This window comes from Crinia signifera, chromosome 2, assembly GCF_055691185.1.
Source record: "Crinia signifera chromosome 2, ASM5569118v1, whole genome shotgun sequence".
Lineage (NCBI taxonomy): Eukaryota > Metazoa > Chordata > Amphibia > Anura > Myobatrachidae > Crinia > Crinia signifera.
The window spans coordinates 392666174-392689655 of record NC_139218.1 but is presented as its reverse complement, the minus strand read 5'-3'; the positions used below and the strand labels follow the sequence as shown (position 1 = coordinate 392689655).

The 23482-nt window shown below is 46.0% G+C and overlaps 1 protein-coding gene across 10 annotated transcripts in view; it reads left to right on the top strand.

Moving 5' to 3' along the window:
- Positions 1-23482, top strand: part of LOC146058238 (uncharacterized) — a 232965-nt gene that overhangs the window by 46196 nt on the left and 163287 nt on the right. The window contains exon 13 of one of the 10 annotated variants that reach the window (XM_083170411.1): positions 7296-12753. The exons of 7 other annotated variants lie outside the window; for them this stretch is intronic. In XM_083170411.1, the coding sequence (XP_083026537.1) occupies positions 7296-7831 (536 nt within the window). In that variant the 3' untranslated portion in view covers positions 7832-12753. 2 more of the 10 variants (XM_083170409.1, XM_083170404.1) reach the window with 2 other exon arrangements.

Below are 23482 nucleotides of genomic sequence, written 5' to 3'. Positions count from 1 at the left end.
CGAGTACATGGTAAAGTAAATCGCGGCAGAAGACCGGGCGCTGATGCAAATATCAGGGTTGCCTAGATATAGTCTGAGAAAAGCACATGAGGAGAGAGGGCCCTGCTCGTGATAGCTTACTCCTTATCATGAACTACTGTCCTTACCCTCTTAATATTATTATATTGTATTTCACGTATGTGATTATTATAGCCTATTTGCTGTTTATGAATGAAAACATTGGTTTATTCCTATGTTCGTTGTCAGCTTTTTGAGGAAATTGGTGATTATATTCTCGATCTTTTTTAAGTCTAAAAACAAAGATGGCTGCTTCCATTGTGTTGATGTGAGCGGACTCAAAATGTCAACATGACAGTCCATCTATATTTTAAATAACCATTTATGCCGTGTTTACACTGCGAGTGGGAACAACGCGGCTTTTATCCATCATTTAAATGCCGGGGACTGCAGCGCCAGACCTCATTGTCACTGCTAAGGCAAATTCCCGGGTGAAGCAGTTCTACCCGGTAATTTGCCTTTTAACATGGGTTGTTTTTTTTTGCAGTGTGAAAGGGCCAAACCATGTCTGCATACCTGGGTCTCAATCCTGGGTATAAAGCAGGGTTGGAGACCTGGAAATTTTGACACGGTTTGAATCGTTCACACTGGAAAAAAAACCTGTGTTGTAAGGCAAATTACCGGGTCGACATGCTAGACCTGGGAATTTGCTTAGCAGTGAGAACGGGGTATAACTTAGCCTTGGAGTTTGTCTAGAATGGTTATGTGGCAATGGCATGGTTAGAAGTATATGGGACGTAATACATTTATATTTAATACAGATGTGTCCTCAGTGCTGCAATCACCACGAACATTCTCTTGTCACACCAGCACCTACTGTGAGCATTAAGCTTCTTGCCAAAATTGCATCTCACAGGTGTGAATAGTGTGCGTCGGGAGACTGTGCTGATTGATAAACAACACTTGTATATGTGTGCGATATCTGAATCTGTACGTGAAGTGCTACAATGCAGCTGATGCTTTCCATGCTTCCTATACAGCCTCGGGACCTAACTGTTTTCCTAATGCACATGTGCTGTTGGCACCCACCAGTGCCGGCGTTGGGCGGCGGTAAGGGGGCGTGCCCATGGGACTGACCATGGGTGTATTGAGGCTATAATATGTATATTAATTCTAACACCTGATGCCGCGACCCATTCAATGTACAGAGGGTTTATCTCAGTACTTTTGTCCCCAACAGGTCCGCACGCCTCCTCGCACTATCCTGAGATGACGCATCAGTGCTCGGAGTGTCAGCAATGTTTCCCTAATCATTCAGCCCTCGTCACCCATCAGCAAACGCATAGCGCCAGTAATCTGTATATATGCTCCGTCTGTGGAATATGTGTCAGCTCCAAACTGGCTCTTACCTCCCACCAGCGATGTCACATCAAGGACAAATGGTCTCATTGCTACAGTGGCAAATCTCTTCATCAGAGGTCAGGTATCCTGACCCACAAGAGGACGCACACTGGGGAGAGACCATATTCATGCCAGGAGTGTGGGAGATGTTTTTCCGGAAGATCTGCTCTTGTTATGCATCAACGGATTCACTCTGGGGAGAGACCCTTTAGTTGCTTAGAATGTGGGAAACATTTTACGCAGAGATCCAACCTTGTGACCCACCAGCGCATCCACACCGGAGAGAGGCCTTTTAAGTGCATGGAATGTGGAAAATGTTTTGTCCAGAAAATCGACATGGTCCGGCATCAGCGCACTCACACTGGAGAGTGTTCACATCGGTCTAGGCAAATAAACTACCCGTCACACACATAACAAAACTTGTTTATAAACTATGGCAAATAATGATGACTTTCCCTTCTAAATACATTATAAAGTGAAGGGCTGTGTGTTTTGGTCCTCCGACCTGTAGAGGGCGCTGTGCCCAGTTATGTAAACATCTAATAATTTGCGTAGGGGATACAGTGATACTATCACATGAATTACTTCTTGGTCTGTTATATTGGGTATGAGAGTGACGGGACATTGGGACGGTCTCTGTTACTTCTGTGACCTTTGTGTATATATGTATGTAGTGATTACTTTTGTTCATCACCCCCTTAGAAAATAACAGTTGTAAGGTGCAGATGTAGACACGCTCTATCGCCAGTACAGTGTCCAGGGAAAAAAACATGTCTGCACCTGGTAGCGGGGCAGTGTTTTTCCTGGAAGTTGGTATACCAACATTGGAATCTCAATTGTTCAAATACCCTACAGTTGGGATATGGCTGATGGGCTATTCTCTATTGTGGGTCTACGGCCCACATAGAGGGATACTAGAATCTGTGGCGAACCACCGTACCCGCAAGGAGCTTCTTCATTCGGCCCCCTGTTGGAGTACCAGTGGTCGGATTCCAATATCAGAATCTTGACTGTCGGGCCGTAATAGCGCACTCTACTGTTGCAAAGTCAAGAAATTAGACTCTGCCAAGTGCAGTACTGGGGTTAGTCCACCAGGTCGGTGTCACTTATGAAAACTACCATTGCGCATGGGTGAAGTCTCCACTGTAACGTTAAATCATTTTTAAATCATTGTTTTTTCATTACCACACATTAGTGCCCCTATAGACATTGTGCCACACGTTATTAGTGCCCTTATAGACCTTGTGCTACACAGTAGTGCCCTTATGGACATTGCGCCACACAGTGCCTCCATGGACATTGCGCCACACGTTATTAATGCCCTTATAGACCTTGTGCCACACAGTGCCCTTATAGACACTGTGCTACACAGTAGTGCCCTTATGGACATTGTGCCACACATTATTGGTGCCCTTATAGACCTTGTGCCACACAGTGCCCTTATAGACGCTTTGCTACACAGTAGTGCCCTTATGGACCTTGTGCCACACATTATTAGTGCCCTTATAGACATTCTGTCATGTCCTCTATAGCTTGCAGGTGTCAGTGTTGCTATTACTGCCCCTGTAGAGGGTTAGCCGGTGACCATACTTTGTGGTAACAGGATAGGCTTCCCCGATCAGTTACTATGCAATGTGCACTTCTTTTTCATGTGACGCTGCATGTAACCAGAATATGTTGATCGTTTTTATGTTCTGCTTCCAAATTTTTTTTTTATTCTGCACCGATGAATAGTTTCCCTTTATACGAAATTAAGGTTTGGCCATACAGATACCAAGTAACAAATGAGTGGCCAAACCAGTTCTCTGGATTTACTAACAGTTCATTTTTTCCCCCTAGGTCACATGTGTATCTGCATCATCTGTCAGTTATCAAGAAATGCGCCATGGTTGAAAATATGACACTAATAACTGCACCTGTGGACCAGCCGGTTTGGTCCCATTACACACACTCCCCTCTATATATGATGGTATAGATGCTGTATATGGGGACAGGTTATATCTCTGCATCACTATGGGGAACAGGGGACGTCTGTCCCATTACACACACTACCCTTTCTACCCGCCTCGCCCCTCCAATCCATTCTTAACGCTGCTGCTAGGCTCATCTTCCTCTCCCGCCGCTCTACCTCCGCCTCCCCCCTCTGTCTATCTCTTCACTGGCTCCCCATTCCTTTCCGAGTTCTCTTTAAACTCCTCACCACCACCTACAAGGCTCTCTCCTCCTCCACCGCTCCTTACCTCTCTTCACTGATCTCTATCCACACTCCTTCCGGTCCTCTTCGCTCCGCCGCTGACCGCCACCTGACCTCTCACCTAATCACCTCCTCCCACTCCCGTGTCCAAGACTTCTCTCATGCTACCCAACCTCCCGCCACCCATCAGGCTTTCTGATTCCCTTACCTCCTTCAAGCGCTCCCTCAAAACCCACTTCTTCCGACTAGCCTATCCCCCTTCCTCCTAACCTCTTTTGCTCCTCCTATCCTGCCGACCCTACCCCTCCATCCGTTCCCATCCGTTCCTACTTATCCTATTGTTTTTCGTTCGTCCACGACCTCCTTTTAGTCTGTTAACTCTTATGAGTAGGGCCCTCCTTCCTCACGTACTCATCCTACCTCTTTACCTCACCTGTGCTCCTGTCCTGTTCTTCCCTTCCTCTATTTCATCTTCAGTCTCCTCAAAACTTTCGACGCCTTTTTCTGAACTGATGCTGATTTTAGTTCTACCAGCTATTCCCCTATTTATGCTGTATTTTATCAACACACCCTGTACGTTACCTTGTCATTTGTTTTTTGTTTGCTATGTACGGCGCTGCGGACACTTTGTGGTGCCTTATAAATAAATAAACAAAGTACTACTACTACTCCCATTACAAACACTCCCCTCTCTATATGATGTATAGATGCTGTATATAGGACAGGTTATAGCTCAGCATCACTGCGGGGCACAGAGGACATCTGTCCCATTACACACACTCCCCTCTCTATATGACGGTATAGATGCTGTGTATAGGACATGTTATATCTTAGCATCACTGCGGGGAACAGAGGACATCTGCCCCATTACACACTCCCCTCTCTATATGATGTATAGATGCTGTGTATAGGACAGGTTAGATCTCAGCATCACTGCGGGACACAGAGGACATCTGTCCCATTACACACACTCCCCTCTCTATATGACGGTATATATGCTGTGTATAGGACATGTTATATCTTAGCATCACTGCGGGGCACAGAGGACGTCTGTCCCATTACACACACTCCCCTCTCTATATGACGGTATATATGCTGTGTATAGGACATGTTATATCTCAGCATCACTGCGGGGCACAGAGGACATCTGTCCCATTACACACACTCCCCTCTCTATATGATGGTATAAATGCTGTATATAGGACAGGTTATATCTTAGCATCACTGCGGGGCACAGAGGACGTCTGTCCCATTTCACACACTCCACTCTCTATATGATGGTATAGATGCTGTATATAGGACAGGTTATATCTCAGCATCACTGCGGAGCACAGAGGACGTCTGTCCCATTACACACACTCCATTCTCTATATGATGGTATAGATGCTGTATATAGGGACAGGTTATATCTCAGCATCACTGCGGGGCACAGAGGACATCTGCCCCATTACACACTCCCCTCTCTATATGATGTATAGATGCTGTGTATAGGACAGGTTATATCTCAGCATCACTGCGGAGCACAGAGGACGTCTGTTCCATTACACACACTCCATTCTCTATATGATGGTATAGATGCTGTATATAGGGACAGGTTATATCTCAGCATCACTGCGGGGCACAGAGGACATCTGCCCCATTACACACTCCCCTCTCTATATGATGTATAGATGCTGTGTATAGGACAGGTTATATCTCAGCATCACTGCGGAGCACAGAGGACGTCTGTTCCATTGTGCACACACTCCCCTCTCTATATGACGGTATAGATGCTGTATATAGGACAGGTAATATATCAGCATCACTGTGGAGCACAGAGGACGGCTTTCCCATTACACACTTCCATCTCTATATGACGGTATAGATGCTGTGAATAGGACAGGTCATATCTCAGCATCACTGTGGGACCTGTAATATCACGAGCCGTGGTACCGTACCCAGCGAGCAGGATATCACACAGCACGAGGAGACATTTGCTGTAAGAATTGTTATAGTGATTAATGCTATTCCCAGTACTGTCCCCCTGATAATGCGCACTGTATGTTATGTATAAGCAGGGCCATTTCTAGACTGCACAGGGCACCGCGTCTGACACCATGTGTGACTGCATGGCTTGTGTGCCGCACTGACTGCCACTGCTATAGCTGCCGATGGGCCTGGGCGCCAGCCGGCAACCCGGGTCAGCATGGGGGAGGGAGGTGCTTACCTCTGCTGGCAATTCTCGGCTCTTAGGAGCTCCCCTCTGCCGGGAGACAGTGGAAGGGAGCGCCTGGCAGCCACAATCCTCAGCTACTGTACTTTGTTGGGCTTTTTAATTCAAGTGGCGAATGCGCAGTGCGCCAGTAACCCCCTAAGGCCAGGGCCATGAGCATGTGTACCCTTGCCCCTGGGCAATGAAATCCCCCCCGGGCAACGAGCATGTTATCACCCCCTGGCACCAAGCAGGGATTCCCCCATGGCCACTACCATGTAGCTAAGTGGCACTTATGTGACATAATGTATAATGAGAATTCCAGTGTGTGGCATAATGCGTAATGGGCATTACTCTGTTGGGCATAATGCGTAAATGGGAATTAAACTGTGGGGCATAATGTGTAATTGGCATTGCGGTGTAGGGCATATTGTGTAATGGGCTTTACAAAATGGGGCATAATGTGTAATGGGCATTATGGTGTGGGCCACAATGTGTAATGGGCATTTTACTGTGGGGCATAATGTGTAATTGGTATTACGTTGTGGGCAAAATGTGTTATTGACATTATGGTGGGCATATTGTGTAATGGCCATTATGCTGTGAGGCATAATGTGTAATGGCCATTAAGCTGTGGGGCATATTGTGTAATGGCCATTAAGCTGTGGGGCATATTGTGTAATGGGCATTACACTGTTTGGCATAATTTGTAATGGGCATTACGCTGTTTGGCATAATGTGTAATGGGCATCACGGTGTGGGGCATAATGTGTAATGGGCACCACGGTGTGCGGTTTAATGGGCACTACGGTGTGGGGCATATTGTGTAATAGGCATTATGGTGTGGGACATAATGTGCAATAGGCATTACAGTGTGGGGCATAATGTGTAATGTGCATTTCAGTGTGGGGCATAATGTGTAATGGCCATTAAGCTGTGGGGCATATTCTGTAATGGGCATTACACTGTTTGGCATAATGTGTAATGGGCATCATGCTGTTTGGCATAATGTGTAATGGGTTTCACGGTGTGCAGCATAATGTGTAATTGGCATTACAGTGTGGGGCATATTGTGTAATGGGCATTATGGTGTGGGGCATAATGTGTAATGGGCATCACAGTGTGAGGAATAATGTGTAATAGGCATTACGGATGAACCGTGTATATTGATTTAAGTAGCCTGTCATTGTTTGCGCTTGATTTGTGAGGTCTACTGCGTATGTATGTTTTTATGTCACTGTATGGCCTTCAGCCCGCCAACTTAACCATGGACAACGACCATTCCTGCGGTAACCAATGTCTGGTCGTGCAGGTTGCAAAAGGGAGATGTTAGTTGATTGTTTTTCTGCTAGACCACACCCCTTATAACTGGACAACGCCCCTCATATTAAGCCATAATGGACCTTATACTAGACTGCAGTGCTACATGGGAATGACAGCTTTAATATAAACATCCTTTCCCTATGTCGGAAAAGTACATATGTATAAGCATGTATTATTTGTCCCCAACAGGTCCGCACGCCTCCTCGCACTATCCTGAGATGCCGCATCAGTGCTCGGAGTGTCAGCAATGTTTCCCTAATCATTCAGCCCTCGTCACCCATCAGCAAACGCATAGCGCCAGTGATCTGTATATATGCAACGTCTGCGGAGTGTGCGTCAGCTCCGACATCGCTCTTACCGCCCACCAGCGGTGTCACACCGACGAAAAAGTGTTTCACTGCTCTTACTGTGGAAAATCCTTTAATCAGAGGTCCCGTTTCCTGTCACATAAAAGGACTCACACCGGCGAGAAGCCATTTTCATGCCAGGAGTGCGGGAGATGTTTTACCAGACGGTACGGCCTTCGAACGCACCTGCGGATTCACTCTGGCGAGAAGCCGTTTAAGTGCACGGACTGTGGTAAATGTTTTATCCAGAAAGCCGAGCTTGTGAAGCACCGGCGCACTCATACCGGGGAGAGGCCATTTATGTGTTCCCAGTGCGGACGCTGCTTTTCTGACAGCTCAAATCTTTGGCATCATAAGAAGGCTCAAATATGTAACTAAACTGTCCCTAGAATGACAAGGTGTGTACAGATGTCCTTTCCTGATGAATGCAGGGCTTGGAATTGCACAAGGGACCGTGTACAGTTTTGCAGTCATCTAAAATTAGGCATTGTGTGTACATAGGAAACATCCCTGGAAAGTCCCACCGAATGCCATTGGCGTAATGTAAATTAGGTGTAAGAGTGACAGCCAGTAACTGTGCACCAGGACAGACAGTGTTTCAACGCAAGGGGTGCAAACGCATACATTATTGCATGTGAGGTAAATACTGTCTGCTTCTGCATGTAGCCTGCATTGCTAGATAGCTGTATGTTTACACTGCAGCTTAAGCTTGGACAATTCCCCTCTAACATCTATTTATTATTTATTATCAGTTTCTTATAAAATGCACACATATGCTGCAGCGCTTTACAGAGAATATTTGAACATTCACATCAGTCCCTGCCCCAGTGGAGCTTGCAATCTATATTCCCTACCACATGTACACGCACAGACATTCTAGGGTTAATTTTTTGGGAGCCAATTAACCTACCAGTATATATTTGGATTGTGGGAGGAAACCGGAGTACCCGGAGGAAACCCACGCAAGTACGGGGAGAATATACAAACTCCCCACAGTTAGGGCCATGCTGTGTATTGAACCCATGACCTCAGCGCTGTGAGGCAGTAATGCTAACCATTACACCATCCGTACAGCCCCGTATATATAACACATGGTGGGGATAGAACCCATGACCTCAGCGCTGTGAGGAAGTAATGCTAACCATTACACCATCCGTACTGCCCCGTATATATAACACATGGTGGGGATAGAACCCATGACCTCAGCGCTGTGAGGCAGTAATACTAACCGTTACACCATCCATACTGCCCCGTATATATAACACATGGTGGGGATAGAACCCATGACCTCAGTGCTGTGAGGCAGTAATACTAACCATTACACCATCCGTACTGCCCCGTATATATATAACACATGGTGGGGATAGAACCCATGACCTCAGTGCTGTGAGGCAGTAATGCTAACCATTACACCGTCCGTACTGCCCCAACATCTATATTTCTCTGCACGGCGTTACCAAGCTGCACAGTTACTGGCTCTTACTTATTCCCAAACCAGAATCCTGCAATGACCATGATTGGGGGGAGAGGGGTACAATAGAAAGGACACTGGACAGACAGGGACCGGAGGCTTTAAATAATTGCTGCTGGGATAATCGCTTATGGTATAGCCAGAACGAGGAAGATAAGGGGCATGTTCCCAGAGTCCCTTTCTGCTGGGGTTAAATGTCACAAAAGGGAGCACGTATGGTGTTTCCATGGTGATGAGCCATCACTGTCACATCCTCCCCCCATCCTGTTGGGGGTAAATGTCACAGAAGAGAGCACGTATGGTGTTTCCGTGGTGATGAGCCATCACTGTCACATCCTCCCCCCATCCTGTTGGGGGTAAATGTCACAGAAGAGAGCACGTATGGTGTTTCCGTGGTGATGAGCCATCACTGTCACATCCTCCCCCCATCCTGTTGGGGGTAAATGTCACAGAAGAGAGCATGTATGGTGTTTCCGTGGTGATGAGCCATCACTGTCACATCCTACCCCATCCTGTTGGGGGTAAATGTCACAGAAGAGAGCACGTATGGTGTTTCCGTGGTGATGAGCCATCACTGTCACATTCCCCCCCATCCTGTTGGGGGTAAATGTCACAGAAGAGAGCACGTATGGTGTTTCCGTGGTGATGAGCCATCACTGTCACATCCTACCCCATCCTGTGGGGGGGGGGTAAATGTCACAGAAGAAAGCAAGTATGGTGTTTCCATGGTGATGAGCCATCACTGTCACGTTCCCCCACCATGAGAAGTATAGTATAAGATCCAATTTAAACCATTTCAAAACAGTTTGGAAAATCAAGTCCTCTTGCAAGGTGGAAAAGGCTCTACCGCTCCCAATGCAGGGAACAATATTGTAAATGTTCCTAACTTCCCCTTCATACTATTCATATAATACTAGGCGATTGAAAATAATCTCGCATTTGTACATGGCGGATCCAGGGGGAGGGGGGGGGGGGAACACCCCCCCCCCCTCCTCATCAAATTGTGGCCGTGACCGCTATCTTCTGCAGTTTGTATTCCAGATACTGCATTAACGCTAAGAATATTACACAAGAAGTCTTTACTATTGGCACAGTCCCATAGCAAATGCTAAAACATCGCACAGCATTTGGGACATTGACTTAAATAGTTTCATGGGTGAAATATAAACCCTATACAAACAGAAAAATTGTATCTCTTGGCATCAGACTGAGGCCATGGGCATCAGTCCCAAATCTATCTCACACATTTCTTAATAATGGTCAAATCTGATGCGTAAATCTTAAATATATCCCAGAGATCAAGTGCCCAGGGTTATCTATATTGGGTGCAAGGTGTGTGCTGTCCAGGCGGGCCCATACAATGCACTTTCTGAACCCATTCGCTATATTCACCTCTCCTTTGGTCCAGCGCCAGCAACGCATCATCAAAAATCACTGGAAATATGGCCCCTATGACCGTTTTCCGGTGATTTGTGCAATAGAAGTGTCCCCATGAATGTTCCAAGGGACCTGGGCATGTGCAGTAAACTCTGGCACAATTCTGTAGCCTACTGCCAGAGAGGAGAGGGCCCATTATGTACCTCCATCCCCCACAATCTCCTATGGCTCAGCTCCTACTGATTGTAATAGTTATTTTATAGAGGAAACCTTGATTATAGGGGATTCATTAAATGTAGTTTTCAATGAGTGACTGTTGTTGAAATTTATAAAAATAAGATCTACGGACTCCAAATTCTAGTTGTAGTTAAGAAATCCCAAATACCTTTATATAAAGTTGTTCTCAAGATTGTCAATTCAGGAAGCATCTGTGTATACAACAAAGGGGTTTAGGGCCCTAACCCTCTATATAAAACATTCTACCAGGTTGCATCAATTGCAACTGAGGCACTGATATACTTAATGAAGCTTATTCCCTGTAGGAGCCATCTTGTTTTTCTCCAATCAGTAGCATAGCAACAGACCCAGCGGTGGCTTGGAGGTGCTGAGTGACTTGTGGGCCCCAGGGGTACTGTAGGGACAACTGTCCTGGGCTGCCACACAGCTGTCACTGCAGCTGAGAGGAGCAGCACTGTGAGAGTGATGGCCCACCCAAAATGGCCTCCACCACAGAGGAGACAGTTAAGTATTCTAGAGGAGGCAGCAGCCATTTTGGGATGGACATTTTCAATAGTATGACGTGGCATGTGCTATTTAAAATGAGTCGCAGTGTAAGTGTATTAATCTGAATATAAGCTCTCCTGTCCCCCAGACCAGATGAAACAGCAAGTCATCTAATTGCAAAAAAAAATAAAACACTGTGGAAAATACTTGAGACAATCCTTTAATACATATAAAGCATCACAGCAACTCTGAGAATACTGGAGGTTATTCTGCTTGACACCACCCACAGACACCACCCGCATGGCCGCCCCCCTTTCCTCGCAGGCCTCTGTGGTGTCTCAGATCTGCGAGTGCTCTGTGCAGAAATTGGGCGGGCAGCTGACATCAGCTGCCAGTCCCCCTGCACCCGCGTCATCCAGGAATTACCATGATAACGCCCATGAAACACTGGACATTCCCATGGACGAATCCCCCGGCCCACCTCCCCATGCCCGCACAGTTGTGTGCGAGCACTCAGCGAATAACCTGTTGGCTGCGGACAGCAGCTGCACATGCGCAGTCACAAAAAAAACTACCCCCTGCGAGTACACACAGGGGAGTGTGTAAACTAGAATAACCCCCACATTCTACATGATCCACGATACCTTATATAACTTAGAAATTAGCTGGCATATAGTATCTATGGCATCTGGGGGAAGGGGAATGGGTGGAGAAACCAGTGCAAACATACCACCATTAACCCCTTGAGTGGTGGGTTTTTCTGAGGCAGGACAAACCTACCAGGTTGGTTTGTCCAGGCCTGGAAATACTCGCCACACAAGGGGCAGCCACTTCTGCAGCAGTTCCTGCTCCCCTGGGGTTGCTACAGAAGGCTCTGGCTGTTTGCAGCTGCTGAATGAAGTTTGGGTTGGAGGCTCTGGAGAGCTCAGGTGTTCGTGTGCTTGGGCACTCGGGAATTCATGCGCCCGAACACCAGAGCACTCCCGAGTGGCCCCCAAACTTACCAGCGCACTGACAGGGAGAATCAGCAGCAGGACCAGCTGCACGGGGAGGGGGGTAAGGATCTGAGTGCCGGGCAAGGGTAGGAGCATCAAGGTGTGGGTGGAGCGCTGGAGCTTCCAAATGGTGGAGACACCAATGGCACACACCTGTCCATTACTGGCATGCCTGGAAAACGACGGACTATTGACACACAATTTGGCTGGGAGGGGGCTACATGTATAATCTAAGCCACATACCTAAACATTTCAACAACCATGAGTGTTTTACTGTTATTTTGTGTGTGATTGTTGTATATTATTTCATTAAAGGCAAGAGCTAGAGTACATCCACGTGATATTAAATGTAATTCTATTTTGTGTGTATTTGTCCTTTGTTGTCTTTGTATTGTGTGTGCTATATATCCTAGGAGCCCTAGCTCTGATTTTACTACATACCAATTAAAAGTTAAATTTTTCGATGACATCTACTCCCCCATTTCTATATTCTGTTAAATTGACTTTGCAAAACTTTCTTAGATAGACGAGTCACACTTCCTCAAACTGAATCAGGTTCAAGAGGTTTATGCAAAAATGGGGAGTTTACATAGATTCACTGGATAAGGATTCTCAGGCACATATATCGGTGTGTGTGTGTGTGAGGGGGGGGAGGTTATTTTCCCTTGTTATATTTTTGCCTATATTTCTACTTCTTTTTTATATCTATTCAAACATTTGTATTGATTGTATGACTATTGCTTGACAGTCTTGTCATGTATGTTTGCATTGACTGAATAAAACCTATATTGTTATACAAAAAGTGACATTTTAACTAGAGTGCCCCCCCCCCCAAAAAAAAAAAATTGAGAGTACTCTTTCTTTCTTACATTTTGTATTTAAGTGCAAATAATTATGGAGCTCTGCTCCCTCTACAATACATTAGGAGCCCCCTCTCATCTATGCTCCACTTCTCTCTATAGTTTCCTTCCTCTGTCATCTTCTTCCCTCTAATTTCCTTCCGCTCTCATCTCCTTTCCACTGTAGTTTCCTTCGTCTTTCATCCCCTTCCCTTTTTAAATTTCTTCCTTGGTTTTCTTCTTCACTTTAATTTCTTTCCTCTCTAATCCCTTTCCTCTGTAGTTTCCTTCCTATCTCATCTCCTTTCCTATGTAGTTTCCTTACTCTCACATCTTCCCTTTGTACTTTCCTTCATCTCTCATCTTCTTCCCTCTGTAGTTTCCTTCCTTTCTCATTTCCTTCCCTCTGTAATTTACTTCCTTTCTCATCCCCTTCCCTCTGTCATTTCCTCTTCTCTCATTTTCCGTCTAATTTCCTTCATCTTCTTTTCTCTGTAATTTCCTTCCTATCTCTTCCCCTTCCCTCTGTAATTTCCTTCCTCTACCATCTACTTCTCTCTGTAGTTTCCTTCCTCTCTTATCCCCCACCCACTGTAGTTTAGTCCTCTCTCCTTACCTCCTTAGTGTCCTTTCACTGTCATATTCTTCCCTCTGTAATTTACTTCCTCTCTCATCTTCTTCCCTCTGTATTTCCATCCTCTTATCTTCTTCCCTCTGCAATTCCTTCCTCTATCATCTTCTTCGCTCTATAGTTTCCTTCTTCTCTCATCACTGTAGTTTCTTCCTCTCTAATGTTCATTCTGTCATTTTTTTCCACTGTTATCTTCTTCCCTCTGTACTTTCCTTTCTATGTTATCGTCTTCACTCTCTAGTTTCCTTCCTCTATCCTCCCCTTCGCTCTGTAATTTCCTTCCTCTCTCATCTTCTTCCCTCTGTAGTTTCCTTTCTACCTCATCTACCTCATCCCCTTCCCACTGTAGTTTCCTTCCTTTCTCGTCTTCTTCCCTCTGTAATTTCCTTCTCAACTCCCTCTCATCTTTTCCCCTCTGTATTTCCTTTCTTTTTCATCTTCTTCCCTCTGTGTGATTTCCTTCCTCTCTCATCCACTTCCATCTGTAGTTTCCTTCCTCTCTCATCTTCTTCCCTCTGTAATTTCCTTCCACTCTCATCCCTGTCCCACTGTAATTTATTTTCATCTCATCTTTCCTCTTTCATTTCCTTCCACTTTTATCCTCTCTATGTAGTTTCCTTCCTCTATCTTCCCTCTGTAGTTTCCTTCCTCTATCTTCCATTGGTACTTTCCTTCCTCTCTCATCCCCTTCCCATTGTAGTTTCCTTCCTTTCTTATCTTCCCTCTGTATTTCATTCCTCTCTCATCTTCTTCCCTCTGTAATTTCCTTCCTCTCTCATCCACTTCCCTCTGTAGTTTCCTTCCTCTCTCATCTTCTTCCCTCTGTAATTTCCTTCCACTCTCATCATGTCCCACTGTAATTTCTTTTTTTGTCCCTCTCATCTTCCCTCTATAATTTCCTGCCACTGTCATCTTCTTCTCTCTAGTTTTCTTCCTCTCTCATCCCCTTCCCATTGTAATTTCCTTTCTCTCTCTTCCCCTTCCATCTGTAGTTTCCTTCCTCCCTCATTCCGTCCCACTGTAATTTCTTTCCTCTCTCATCCCCTTCCCTCTGTAATTTCCTTCCTCTCTCGTCCCCTTTCCTATGTAGTTTCCTTCCTCTCTCATTTTATTCCCTGTTTTTACTTCCTCTCTCATCTTCTTCCCTCTGTTTTTTCTTCCTCTCTCAGATCCTTCCCACTGTAGCTTCTTCCTCTTTCACCTTCCCTCTGTAAGTTCCTTTCTCTCTCATCCCCTTCTCTCTGTAATTTCCTTTCTCTCTCCTCCCATTCCCTCTATAATTTCCTTCCTCTCTAATCTTCTTCCCTCTGTAACTTCCTTCCTCTCTAATCTTCTTCCCTCTGTAACTTCCTTCCTCTATCCTCCACTTCCCTCTATAATTTCCTTTCTCTATCATCACTTTCCCCCTGTAATTTCCATTGTCTCTCATATCCTTTCCTTTGTAGTTTCCTTCCTCTCTCATAATCTTCCTTCTTTAATTTCCTTCCTCTCTCATCTTCCCTCTGTAGTTTCTTCCTCTCTCATCTTCCCTCTGTAGTTTCTACCTCTCTCATATTCCTTCTTTAATCTCTTCCTCTATCATCTCCCCTGTGTAGTTTCTTCCTATCTTATCTTCCCTCTGTAATTTCCTTTCTCTCTCCTCCCCTATGTAGTTTCCTTCCTCTCTCAGCCCCTTCCCTTTGTAGTTTCCTTCCTTTCTCGTCGCCTTCCCTTTGTATTTTACTTCTCTCATCCCCTTCCCTTTGTCATTTTCTTCTCTCATCCCCTTCCCTTTGTCATTTTCTTCCTCTCACCTCCCCTTCACTCTGTAGTTTCCTTCCTCATTCCATTTCCTCTACAATTTGAGTCGGACAAGTGTATATACAATTTGTGTTGCACCGCTGGTACACACCTACGTACTGTATCGCTGGCGGCTGCACATATGATTTATGTTATGTGCAGCACGTCCGACTGCGGATTGAATGTTACACGTGATTTGGTACGAATTCTCTACCCGATCTTCCCGGAATCTGGCGAAAACTACCTACCTCTCTGCCCTGGTGCTGGCTGGTTACAGTATACACTACCTCTCTGCCCTGGTACTGGCTGGTCACAGTGTACCCTATCTCTCTGCCCTGGTGCTGGCCGGTCACAGTGTACGCTACCTCTTTGCCCTGGTGCTGGCTGGTTACAGTCTACACTACCTCTCTGCCCTGGTGCAGAAGTGATGACATCATTACATCAGCATCACTCAGCGCAGACTGCAGTTGGCCACGGACAGAATGGAGTCATCTGCAGGCGGAAGTCCATGTCCCGACAGTGCTACTATAGGAATCTCATCCTAACCCTCTGTTTATGCTCACTTCTACCCCTTCTGTGTCACCCCAGTTTGTCTGCCTCTTCCCTTTAGAATGTAAGCTCTAACGAGCAGGGCCCTCTCTCTCCTCGTGCTTTTCTAAGAATATATCTCTGCGACTGTTATAATTTTGTCTGTATCCGCTGCTGCAACTGTGTTTTATTTACCACATACTTATGTACTGTAAATCTCTATTTTCTTGTTTTGTGCTTTTGAAGAGAAAATACTCTCTTTTTCTGGGGGCACTACTTGAAAAAAAAGTTATTTTTAAAAACTTAACTTCTATGTATTCTATTCTATTCAATCTATGTGTTGTCAGGCGCTGCGGAACCCTTGTAGCGCCATATAAATAAACAATAATAAATATAATAATAAGCCTGTACAATGTCAGCTACTAGCTGATTGGCTATTTTATATGCACATGATCTCTCTCCAAAGATTAGTACATGTATTGCTTCATACAATAGGTCGGGGAGGATTGAAACCACACCCATATTGTTAGACCACGCCCCCTCCCCCGGGTAGCAGGGGGTAGAACTGGATCACGTCGCCATAGCGTAAGCCTGCTCACCACAGTGTCTGACTGATGGCGGCGGACATTTTGTTTGCGACATTTGCTGTTAGCTCCACTTAAAGTTGGTCTTCAGAAAAATGGCTGCCGCATCATAAGTCCCCATACACGGAGCTGAGTCACTAGGGTATCAGTATTCATTGTACACTTCCTGTCTCCCGGGCACCGGCAGGAGGCGCATCACGTGACTACATCCTATCTGGACATTGTAGTTCTACCGCCTCATGCCACCTGATTGTTTACTGGGAAGGACTACAGCTCCCATCAGCCCTTGCGGCGCACAGAGGCTTGCATAGTGATTGTCCGTCAGCCGGGGACACCTCCTTCTGCAGGGTGAGGTATGGAAGGCTCTTATTGTTATCGTGTAGGTAGCAAATATGGCTGGGGCCCTCTTACCCCCTCATCCTGTGCAGGTGCAGGCATTATATTATACCCCCTTATCCTGTGCAGGTGCAGGCATTATACCCCTCAGCCTGTGCAGGTGCAGGCATTATACCCCCTTATCCTGTGCAGGTGCCGGCATTATACCCCTCATCCAGGGCAGGTGCAGGCATTATACCCCTCATCCAGGGCAGGTGCAGGCATTATACCCTGGCCTCATCCCATGCATCGCATGCTTAGCAACGGCGCATCATCGAGGGAGGAGCGCAAGCAATACTTTCGGTACTCTTTACCTAGAAGGGCGCCCATCGTGGCCATCTCGGGCATTGAATGCACTAAAAAATTGACTGACGCGATGCCCGCGATTTCCCGTAGGGAACAATGTTAAATGTCTCAATTGACCCGATTTTCCTGTTTAATGCCGCAATTGACCCGATTTTTCCAAAGGAAACAATGTTAAATGGGCCACAGAGGCCAAATAGGCACCCTGAAGTGTGAAATGGCCACCCCAATTGTTAACGCCACCCCACGATCAACGTCAACCCGAAGCGTGGCGAGCGCAGCGGTACGCGTCCTACGACCTTTTCATACCCCCACTATCCACGTCGGCGTGGAGTTGAGAATAGAAAGTGTGGCGAGCCCGAAGCGTGGCGAGCGGACGCGGATACCTTCACAGGTAAATGCGTCCCCTCGCGGGCTTCACAGCTGTCCGTGTCCCCTCGCCACGCTTCGGGCTCGCTGCGCTCGCCACACTTTCTATTCTCAACTCCACACCGACGTGGATAGTGGGGGTATGAAAAGGTCGTAGGACGCGTACCGCCACCGCTCGCCACGCTTCGGGTTCACGTTGATCGTGGGTTGGAGTTAACAATTGTGGGGGCCATTTCACACTTCAGGGTGCCTATTTGGCCTCTGTGGGCCATTTAACATTGTTTCCTATGGAAAAATCGGGTCAATTGAGCATTGTTCCCTATTGGAAATCGCGGGCATCGCGTCGGTCGCATCGCACCCGATTTTTTAGTGCATTCAATGCCCGCGTTTTTTTTACTAACGATGCCGACGATCAAAATCGTGGGCGCCGTTCTAAGTAAAGAGTACCATACTTTCTTAGTGTGAACGTGACCCGAGTCGCTCAACCCGAGATACCCATTCACATACTTACCTACCCTCCTTGGTACAGAAAATCAGGTTCCCCTCCCGGCCCCCCGGAAGGGTTGGCAAGCCTCACGCATTTAGCGGGGCCCCCGCAACCCCCTCAGCCAATCAAATACCGGAATTTGTGGCTCTTTGGGGAGAGGGCAGGGCTAAAAGTCACAAAGCACGTCATTTAGTACCATCCCCTTCCCTGAAGATCCACAAATCATGCCATTTTCCAGAAAGGGGGTGAGGCTTAATGACGGCTAGCCCCATCCCCCCTCGGGAACTCTGCAGGTATGCCGTTCACAATGCAGAGCAATCCAGGTCACAGCAGCTTCAACCCTGCTTGTGACAAGGGTTGAAATGGTGGGTTGATTTCACACCGCAGATGAACCTGGGTTAACATGGCAATACCCATGTTGATTTGGTGGTCTGAAAGAGGGATTATTCTCTATAGGGGGTCATTCCACTTCAGCTCACCCCCCAAAAAATTGAAATGTCCACCATCCATCTCAGATTATTACAAAACAACTATTTCTGCCAAATAACTTGACAGTTTATAAAATATTGTATTTTGTTTTCCATTTATTGAATTATTTCCCAATGATGGCTTCTTTATCCAGTTTTATCCAGTTTAAGGTGCGTACACACGTACAGATTTTCTGTCTGATCTATCTGGTGGGAACAAAAACCTGGAAATACTGTAAATGGAAGCATATGACAATCAAAAATTTCCACCCAAATGCAAGAAAACAGAAAAAAAAATATCTGCTTTGATAAATATGTTATATCAGAACGATTTAAACAATTTGTCTGACCGATCACGTCTGTTTTCAAGTGTTTGGGAACAATTGTTTAATTGTCATATGCTCCCATACATTTCCAGGTTATTGTTCCCACCAGATAGATCAGACAGAAAAATCTGTACGTGTGTACGCACCTTTATTTGAAGTATCACGGGTGTGTATTAAGAAATCACCACGTAATTTGGACCCCCTGAAGTAGCTTCTCCTCCTGAATCCAAAAATTCTAACGCATTAAACACATGTTTTTTGAACAGTATTAAAAACACTAGGTCAAATCGACATTATGGGGGAAATTTACTAAAGGAAATTTGTAAAAAAATAGGTGTATTTGTATCCAGAAATACACTTATTTTTGACATTTACTATCCCAAAAATACCGCAATTCGTAGTCGTATTGATGTGCTATCAATATGAATACGAATTGCCGTATTTTCAGGATAGTAAATGTCAAAAATAAGTGTATTTCTGGATACAAATACACCTATTTTTTTTACAAATTTCCTTTAGTAAATTTCCCCCTATATACCAATTTTTTTTTTAGGTGCTTAACAAGTGTATAAATGACCACACACAAAAATCAGCATGGTACGCTGTTTTATTGTGAAGGAAAAAATCATTTAGTTGACTTACGATTACTGGTGTACCGTATACATAATTTACATACTGGTAAAATCCGTACCAGAAAAGTAGATAAAACTGAGGCAATGGGATAAAACGCCCAGACGGAAACTGATGAGAGGGGTGTTACCTTTTCAAACTTGAGTGGGATTAAGTGGGTCCACTCTGACCCAAGTAAATTGGTTACAATCAGTGGCGGTTTTTACCTATGGGCTGGCAGCAGCGGGGACCACCAGCACAGCAGAGGTGGCAGCAGAGGATGGGGGGTTGCATTGTGGCAGCCCCCCTCCTCCGCAGAGGTTACAATCACTAGTACTGTGGACCAATTCTGTGAAGTTATTTGTGCTACAGAAGTCTGTATACAGCAAAGCATTTGTGGTATATTTTCGGCAAGATGATTGTGACATATTAGACTGTGTGAGCCTGTAAATTATAAGTGATAACATGTAGCCATAACCGTGTATGCCTTCATTCCAGTAGTTCTAAAACCCTTATACCGCTTTTACACCAAAGCAATAACCCGGGTTATTGCCGAGTCAACCCTAGTCAGTGCTTGGTGTAATAGTTGTAAAAAAGATTAATAACTTCGGGCCTGCTACACAGCAATTTAACCCAGAAAATGTGTAGGGTTAAAAGACGGATGAGACCCAGGTTCAGGGGCAGTGTAGACATGTAAACCCGGGTCATCTGACCTGGGACCGTTTTCACCAATGGCGGAGCCCCAACCTCCCAACCGCAGTATCATGTGGTCAGTCCGGAGGTTGAGCAGGGGATGCTTACAGCCTCTGCTGCTGTATGCTGTAGCAGGGCATGATGGGATGTGTAGTTCAACAACAGCTGGAGTGTCAAGGTTAGCTATCACTGTTTTAGATCATGCAGCCCATAGCTCCTCCCCCTTATACCCCTTCCTGTCCTCGGTGACCAGTTTTTTTTCCCTTGGTGCTCTGAGGAACAGGGTGCCATTATTGGGAGAGGGCTGTTTCAGCCCTAAGTTTTTGTCTTTTTTTATTTAATTTTAATTGTTATAACACTGGGTGTCAGCGCAGCAGCAGCGCTAATACTGACACCTGCAGCGTCTTCTCCCCGGTGACTGGTGGGCGGACCCCACGGCCGCTCACACTAGTCACCTCCCTGCACTAGGAGGGGGCCGCAGCTGAGGGAGAGGCAGCAGGTAAGCGACTCCCCGCTCACAGCGCCGGTGTGGGATGGGGGAGCGCTACCAGCGGTACTCCGCTCATGAGAAACCGCTAGACCACCAGGGAATATCGGCCTGCAAACAAGGCCTTATGCAGGCACTCAGGGGTTCCAGGAGGGGACAGGATTAGCCCGGTCCCCCCCTCCTCCCAGATGACTCATCCTTGGTTCCCGCCAAGGGCGCTCCTCTCCTCCCCCCTCAGCACTTGCGGGGGCCATTTTACCTCAGACGGTCTGGCTGAATGTTCAGTGACCAGGTTTTACTCCCTCACCTCACTTATTGTGTTGGTGCTGGGAAGTTGTGCATCTATTTCTGTACATATACTGTATTGTAAATCACTGTTTTTGTACTATATACTGGCTATCAGGGTACACGGTATATAGTAGCTAATTTACAGTACTTTCTCATTCCATAGTGTGAATTGGAGGTTACATTTGTGAAAAGTTATAGCCACAGTTTCCACAATGTCTTCTAGGGGCTCAGGAAAGGAAAAGGGTAATGCTCCAGCGCTGTTTGCCTATACTGTACATGCACTTCATGTAATAAGAATTTAGCATGTGCTGAGCAAAACCACACTGGCGTATGTGAGCGCTGCACTCAGCCGGGACCCAGTCTGCAGGCTACTGCAGAGGTTCCCTGCGAGCCTGACTGGGCTACTTCCTTGTCCTCTGCAATGAGGGAGCTGGCAGCTTCACGTACTTCTGTTGCTCCCCCTGTTCCCCAGGTTTTCCGTAGCCAGAGGAGCCAGCTTGGGTACAAGGCCTGTCCCAATCTGTCCAGGGTTTGGTACAGGTATCATCTTCACTGCATCACACTTTAGGTGCTCCTTGCATGACTTGACACCTCACGGCCTTTACTTTTGGAAGGATCTATGACTGAAGGATCCTCAGATGAGGACCCTGATACCATCTGTATCAGGGTCCTCATCTGAGGATCCTTCAGTCATAGATCCTTCCAAAAGTAAAGGCCGTGAGGTGTCAAGTCATGCAAGGAGCACCTAGGATGATTCCAAGGCCAATAACGATCACATAACTCAGGCCAGGGTGGACAATCTGATTAAATCTATCCGACTTACCTTAGAAAATTGAGGAATCGGATTTTCAACCTCCTTCTGAGGCCCCGCTTTTTAAGCAGAAAAAGAAAGATCTGGCAGTATTCCCACAGTCTTCTCAACTGGACAAAATATTTCAGGAAGCTTGGAAACCTTCAAATAAGAAATTCCTGCTTTTCTAAGCGCATTTCCACCTTTTATCTCCTACCTGAGGATTATAAAAACGGGGCGTTCCTTCTCCGGTGGACGCCCACGTGACGAGGCCAGTTAAAGCTACCACCCTACCTTACCAGACTACTCTTAAAGACACGGTTGATAAGAAATTAGATCAGTTTCTAAAATCGATCTATAATAATGCAAGGGCTTCCATTCACCAGGCTTTTGCAGCCGCTTGGACTACCATGACTATAGGTCACTGGCCTGCAATCAGGTACACGCAGAGCAGAACTTTTGTCCCTAGTGGGGACTAAGCAAGCATCTACCTCAGTGAGGGTGTTTTGGATGGGAATGGTGTGAGATGGCGCTGCTATACTCAATTATATACACAATTTGTATATAATTGAGCATAGCAGTGCCATCTAGTGGTTATAGTTTTTCACGATCACTACACCCCATTCTTGTCTTAAGCCTACAGAGGTACACATTCCCTCTGTTTAGTGGCTGCAGCTAAACTTAATAGTAAATATAATCTGATCCCCAGGTGGAACCAGTGCGACGTAGTCACTCCTTTTTGTGTTTTGAACGGGGCTGTTTTTGCTTCTAAAGTATCAGCGGTATCAGTGGCAGCAGAAAGACGAACTCTCTCTGCCTCAGATCTTGGAAGGCGCAGAACGACTCCAAAAAAAGCATTAGAAGCCTTACCTAGCTGCCTCTAAATTCATTTTCCTTCCCTCAGGAATGTCAAAACCAAGGCAACAGTCCTTTCATTTTTTTTGACCCAAAGTAAGGCAATATCTCAAAGATCTACAGGAGTTCAGCCTGCCTTTAAAAAAAAAACAAAATTCCAAACCCCGTCAAGGCTGGGCCGGTCATCGACAAGCCCCAAAGCAGGCTGATAAGACTACAGCCTGATGCCAGAATACAATATCCGGCTGTGTCAAGGGTAGGGGGTCGCCTTCTTCAATTCGCAGGGATTTGTCCAAACTCAACATCAGACTCCTGGGTGTTGGATATACTTTCACAAGGCTACTCCCTCACCTTTTGGTCCAGGCCTCCAACCCAGTTCTTTACAACTGGTCTTCCTGCGGACCCATTGAAGGCTGCCGCCCTCGAGACAGCCATCTCGACTCTTTTGGAATCAGTGATTGTTCTTGTTCCTCCAAAGCAAAGAGGAACAGGTTTCTACTCAAACCTTTTCTTAATCATCAAACTGGATGGTTCATTCTGCCCGATACTCAATCTAAAGAGTTTGAACCCCTTTCTTCGAGTGCCAAAATTCCAGATAGAATCCCTCAGGTCAATTCTACACTCCATCGAACCGGGAGACTTTATGGCATCCTTGGACATCCAGGATACGTACCTTTCACATACCCATAAAGTTAGCGCAGTAATATAACGCCACTTCATTTCAGACCCTCCCGTTCGGCCTTTCAACAGCACCCGTGTCTTCACAAAGATCATGACGGTACTGACAGCTCACCTCCACCTACAAGGGTACGGATTGTTCCATACCTCTCTACTGGAAAAAGTCCAGCCTGGTTCCCTCGACCTCCATGATACATCTAGAGGCTCTCATCGATACAGTCTCACAGAGGGTCTTCTTTCCCTAGACAAGATGATGGAATTACAGGTATTGGTTCAGTCCTTTCTCAAACATCGCAAGGTATCAATCTAAATATGCATGAAAGTTTTTGCAAAAATGGTGTCCAGTTTCCCCGTGGTGGAGTTCGGACAATTCCA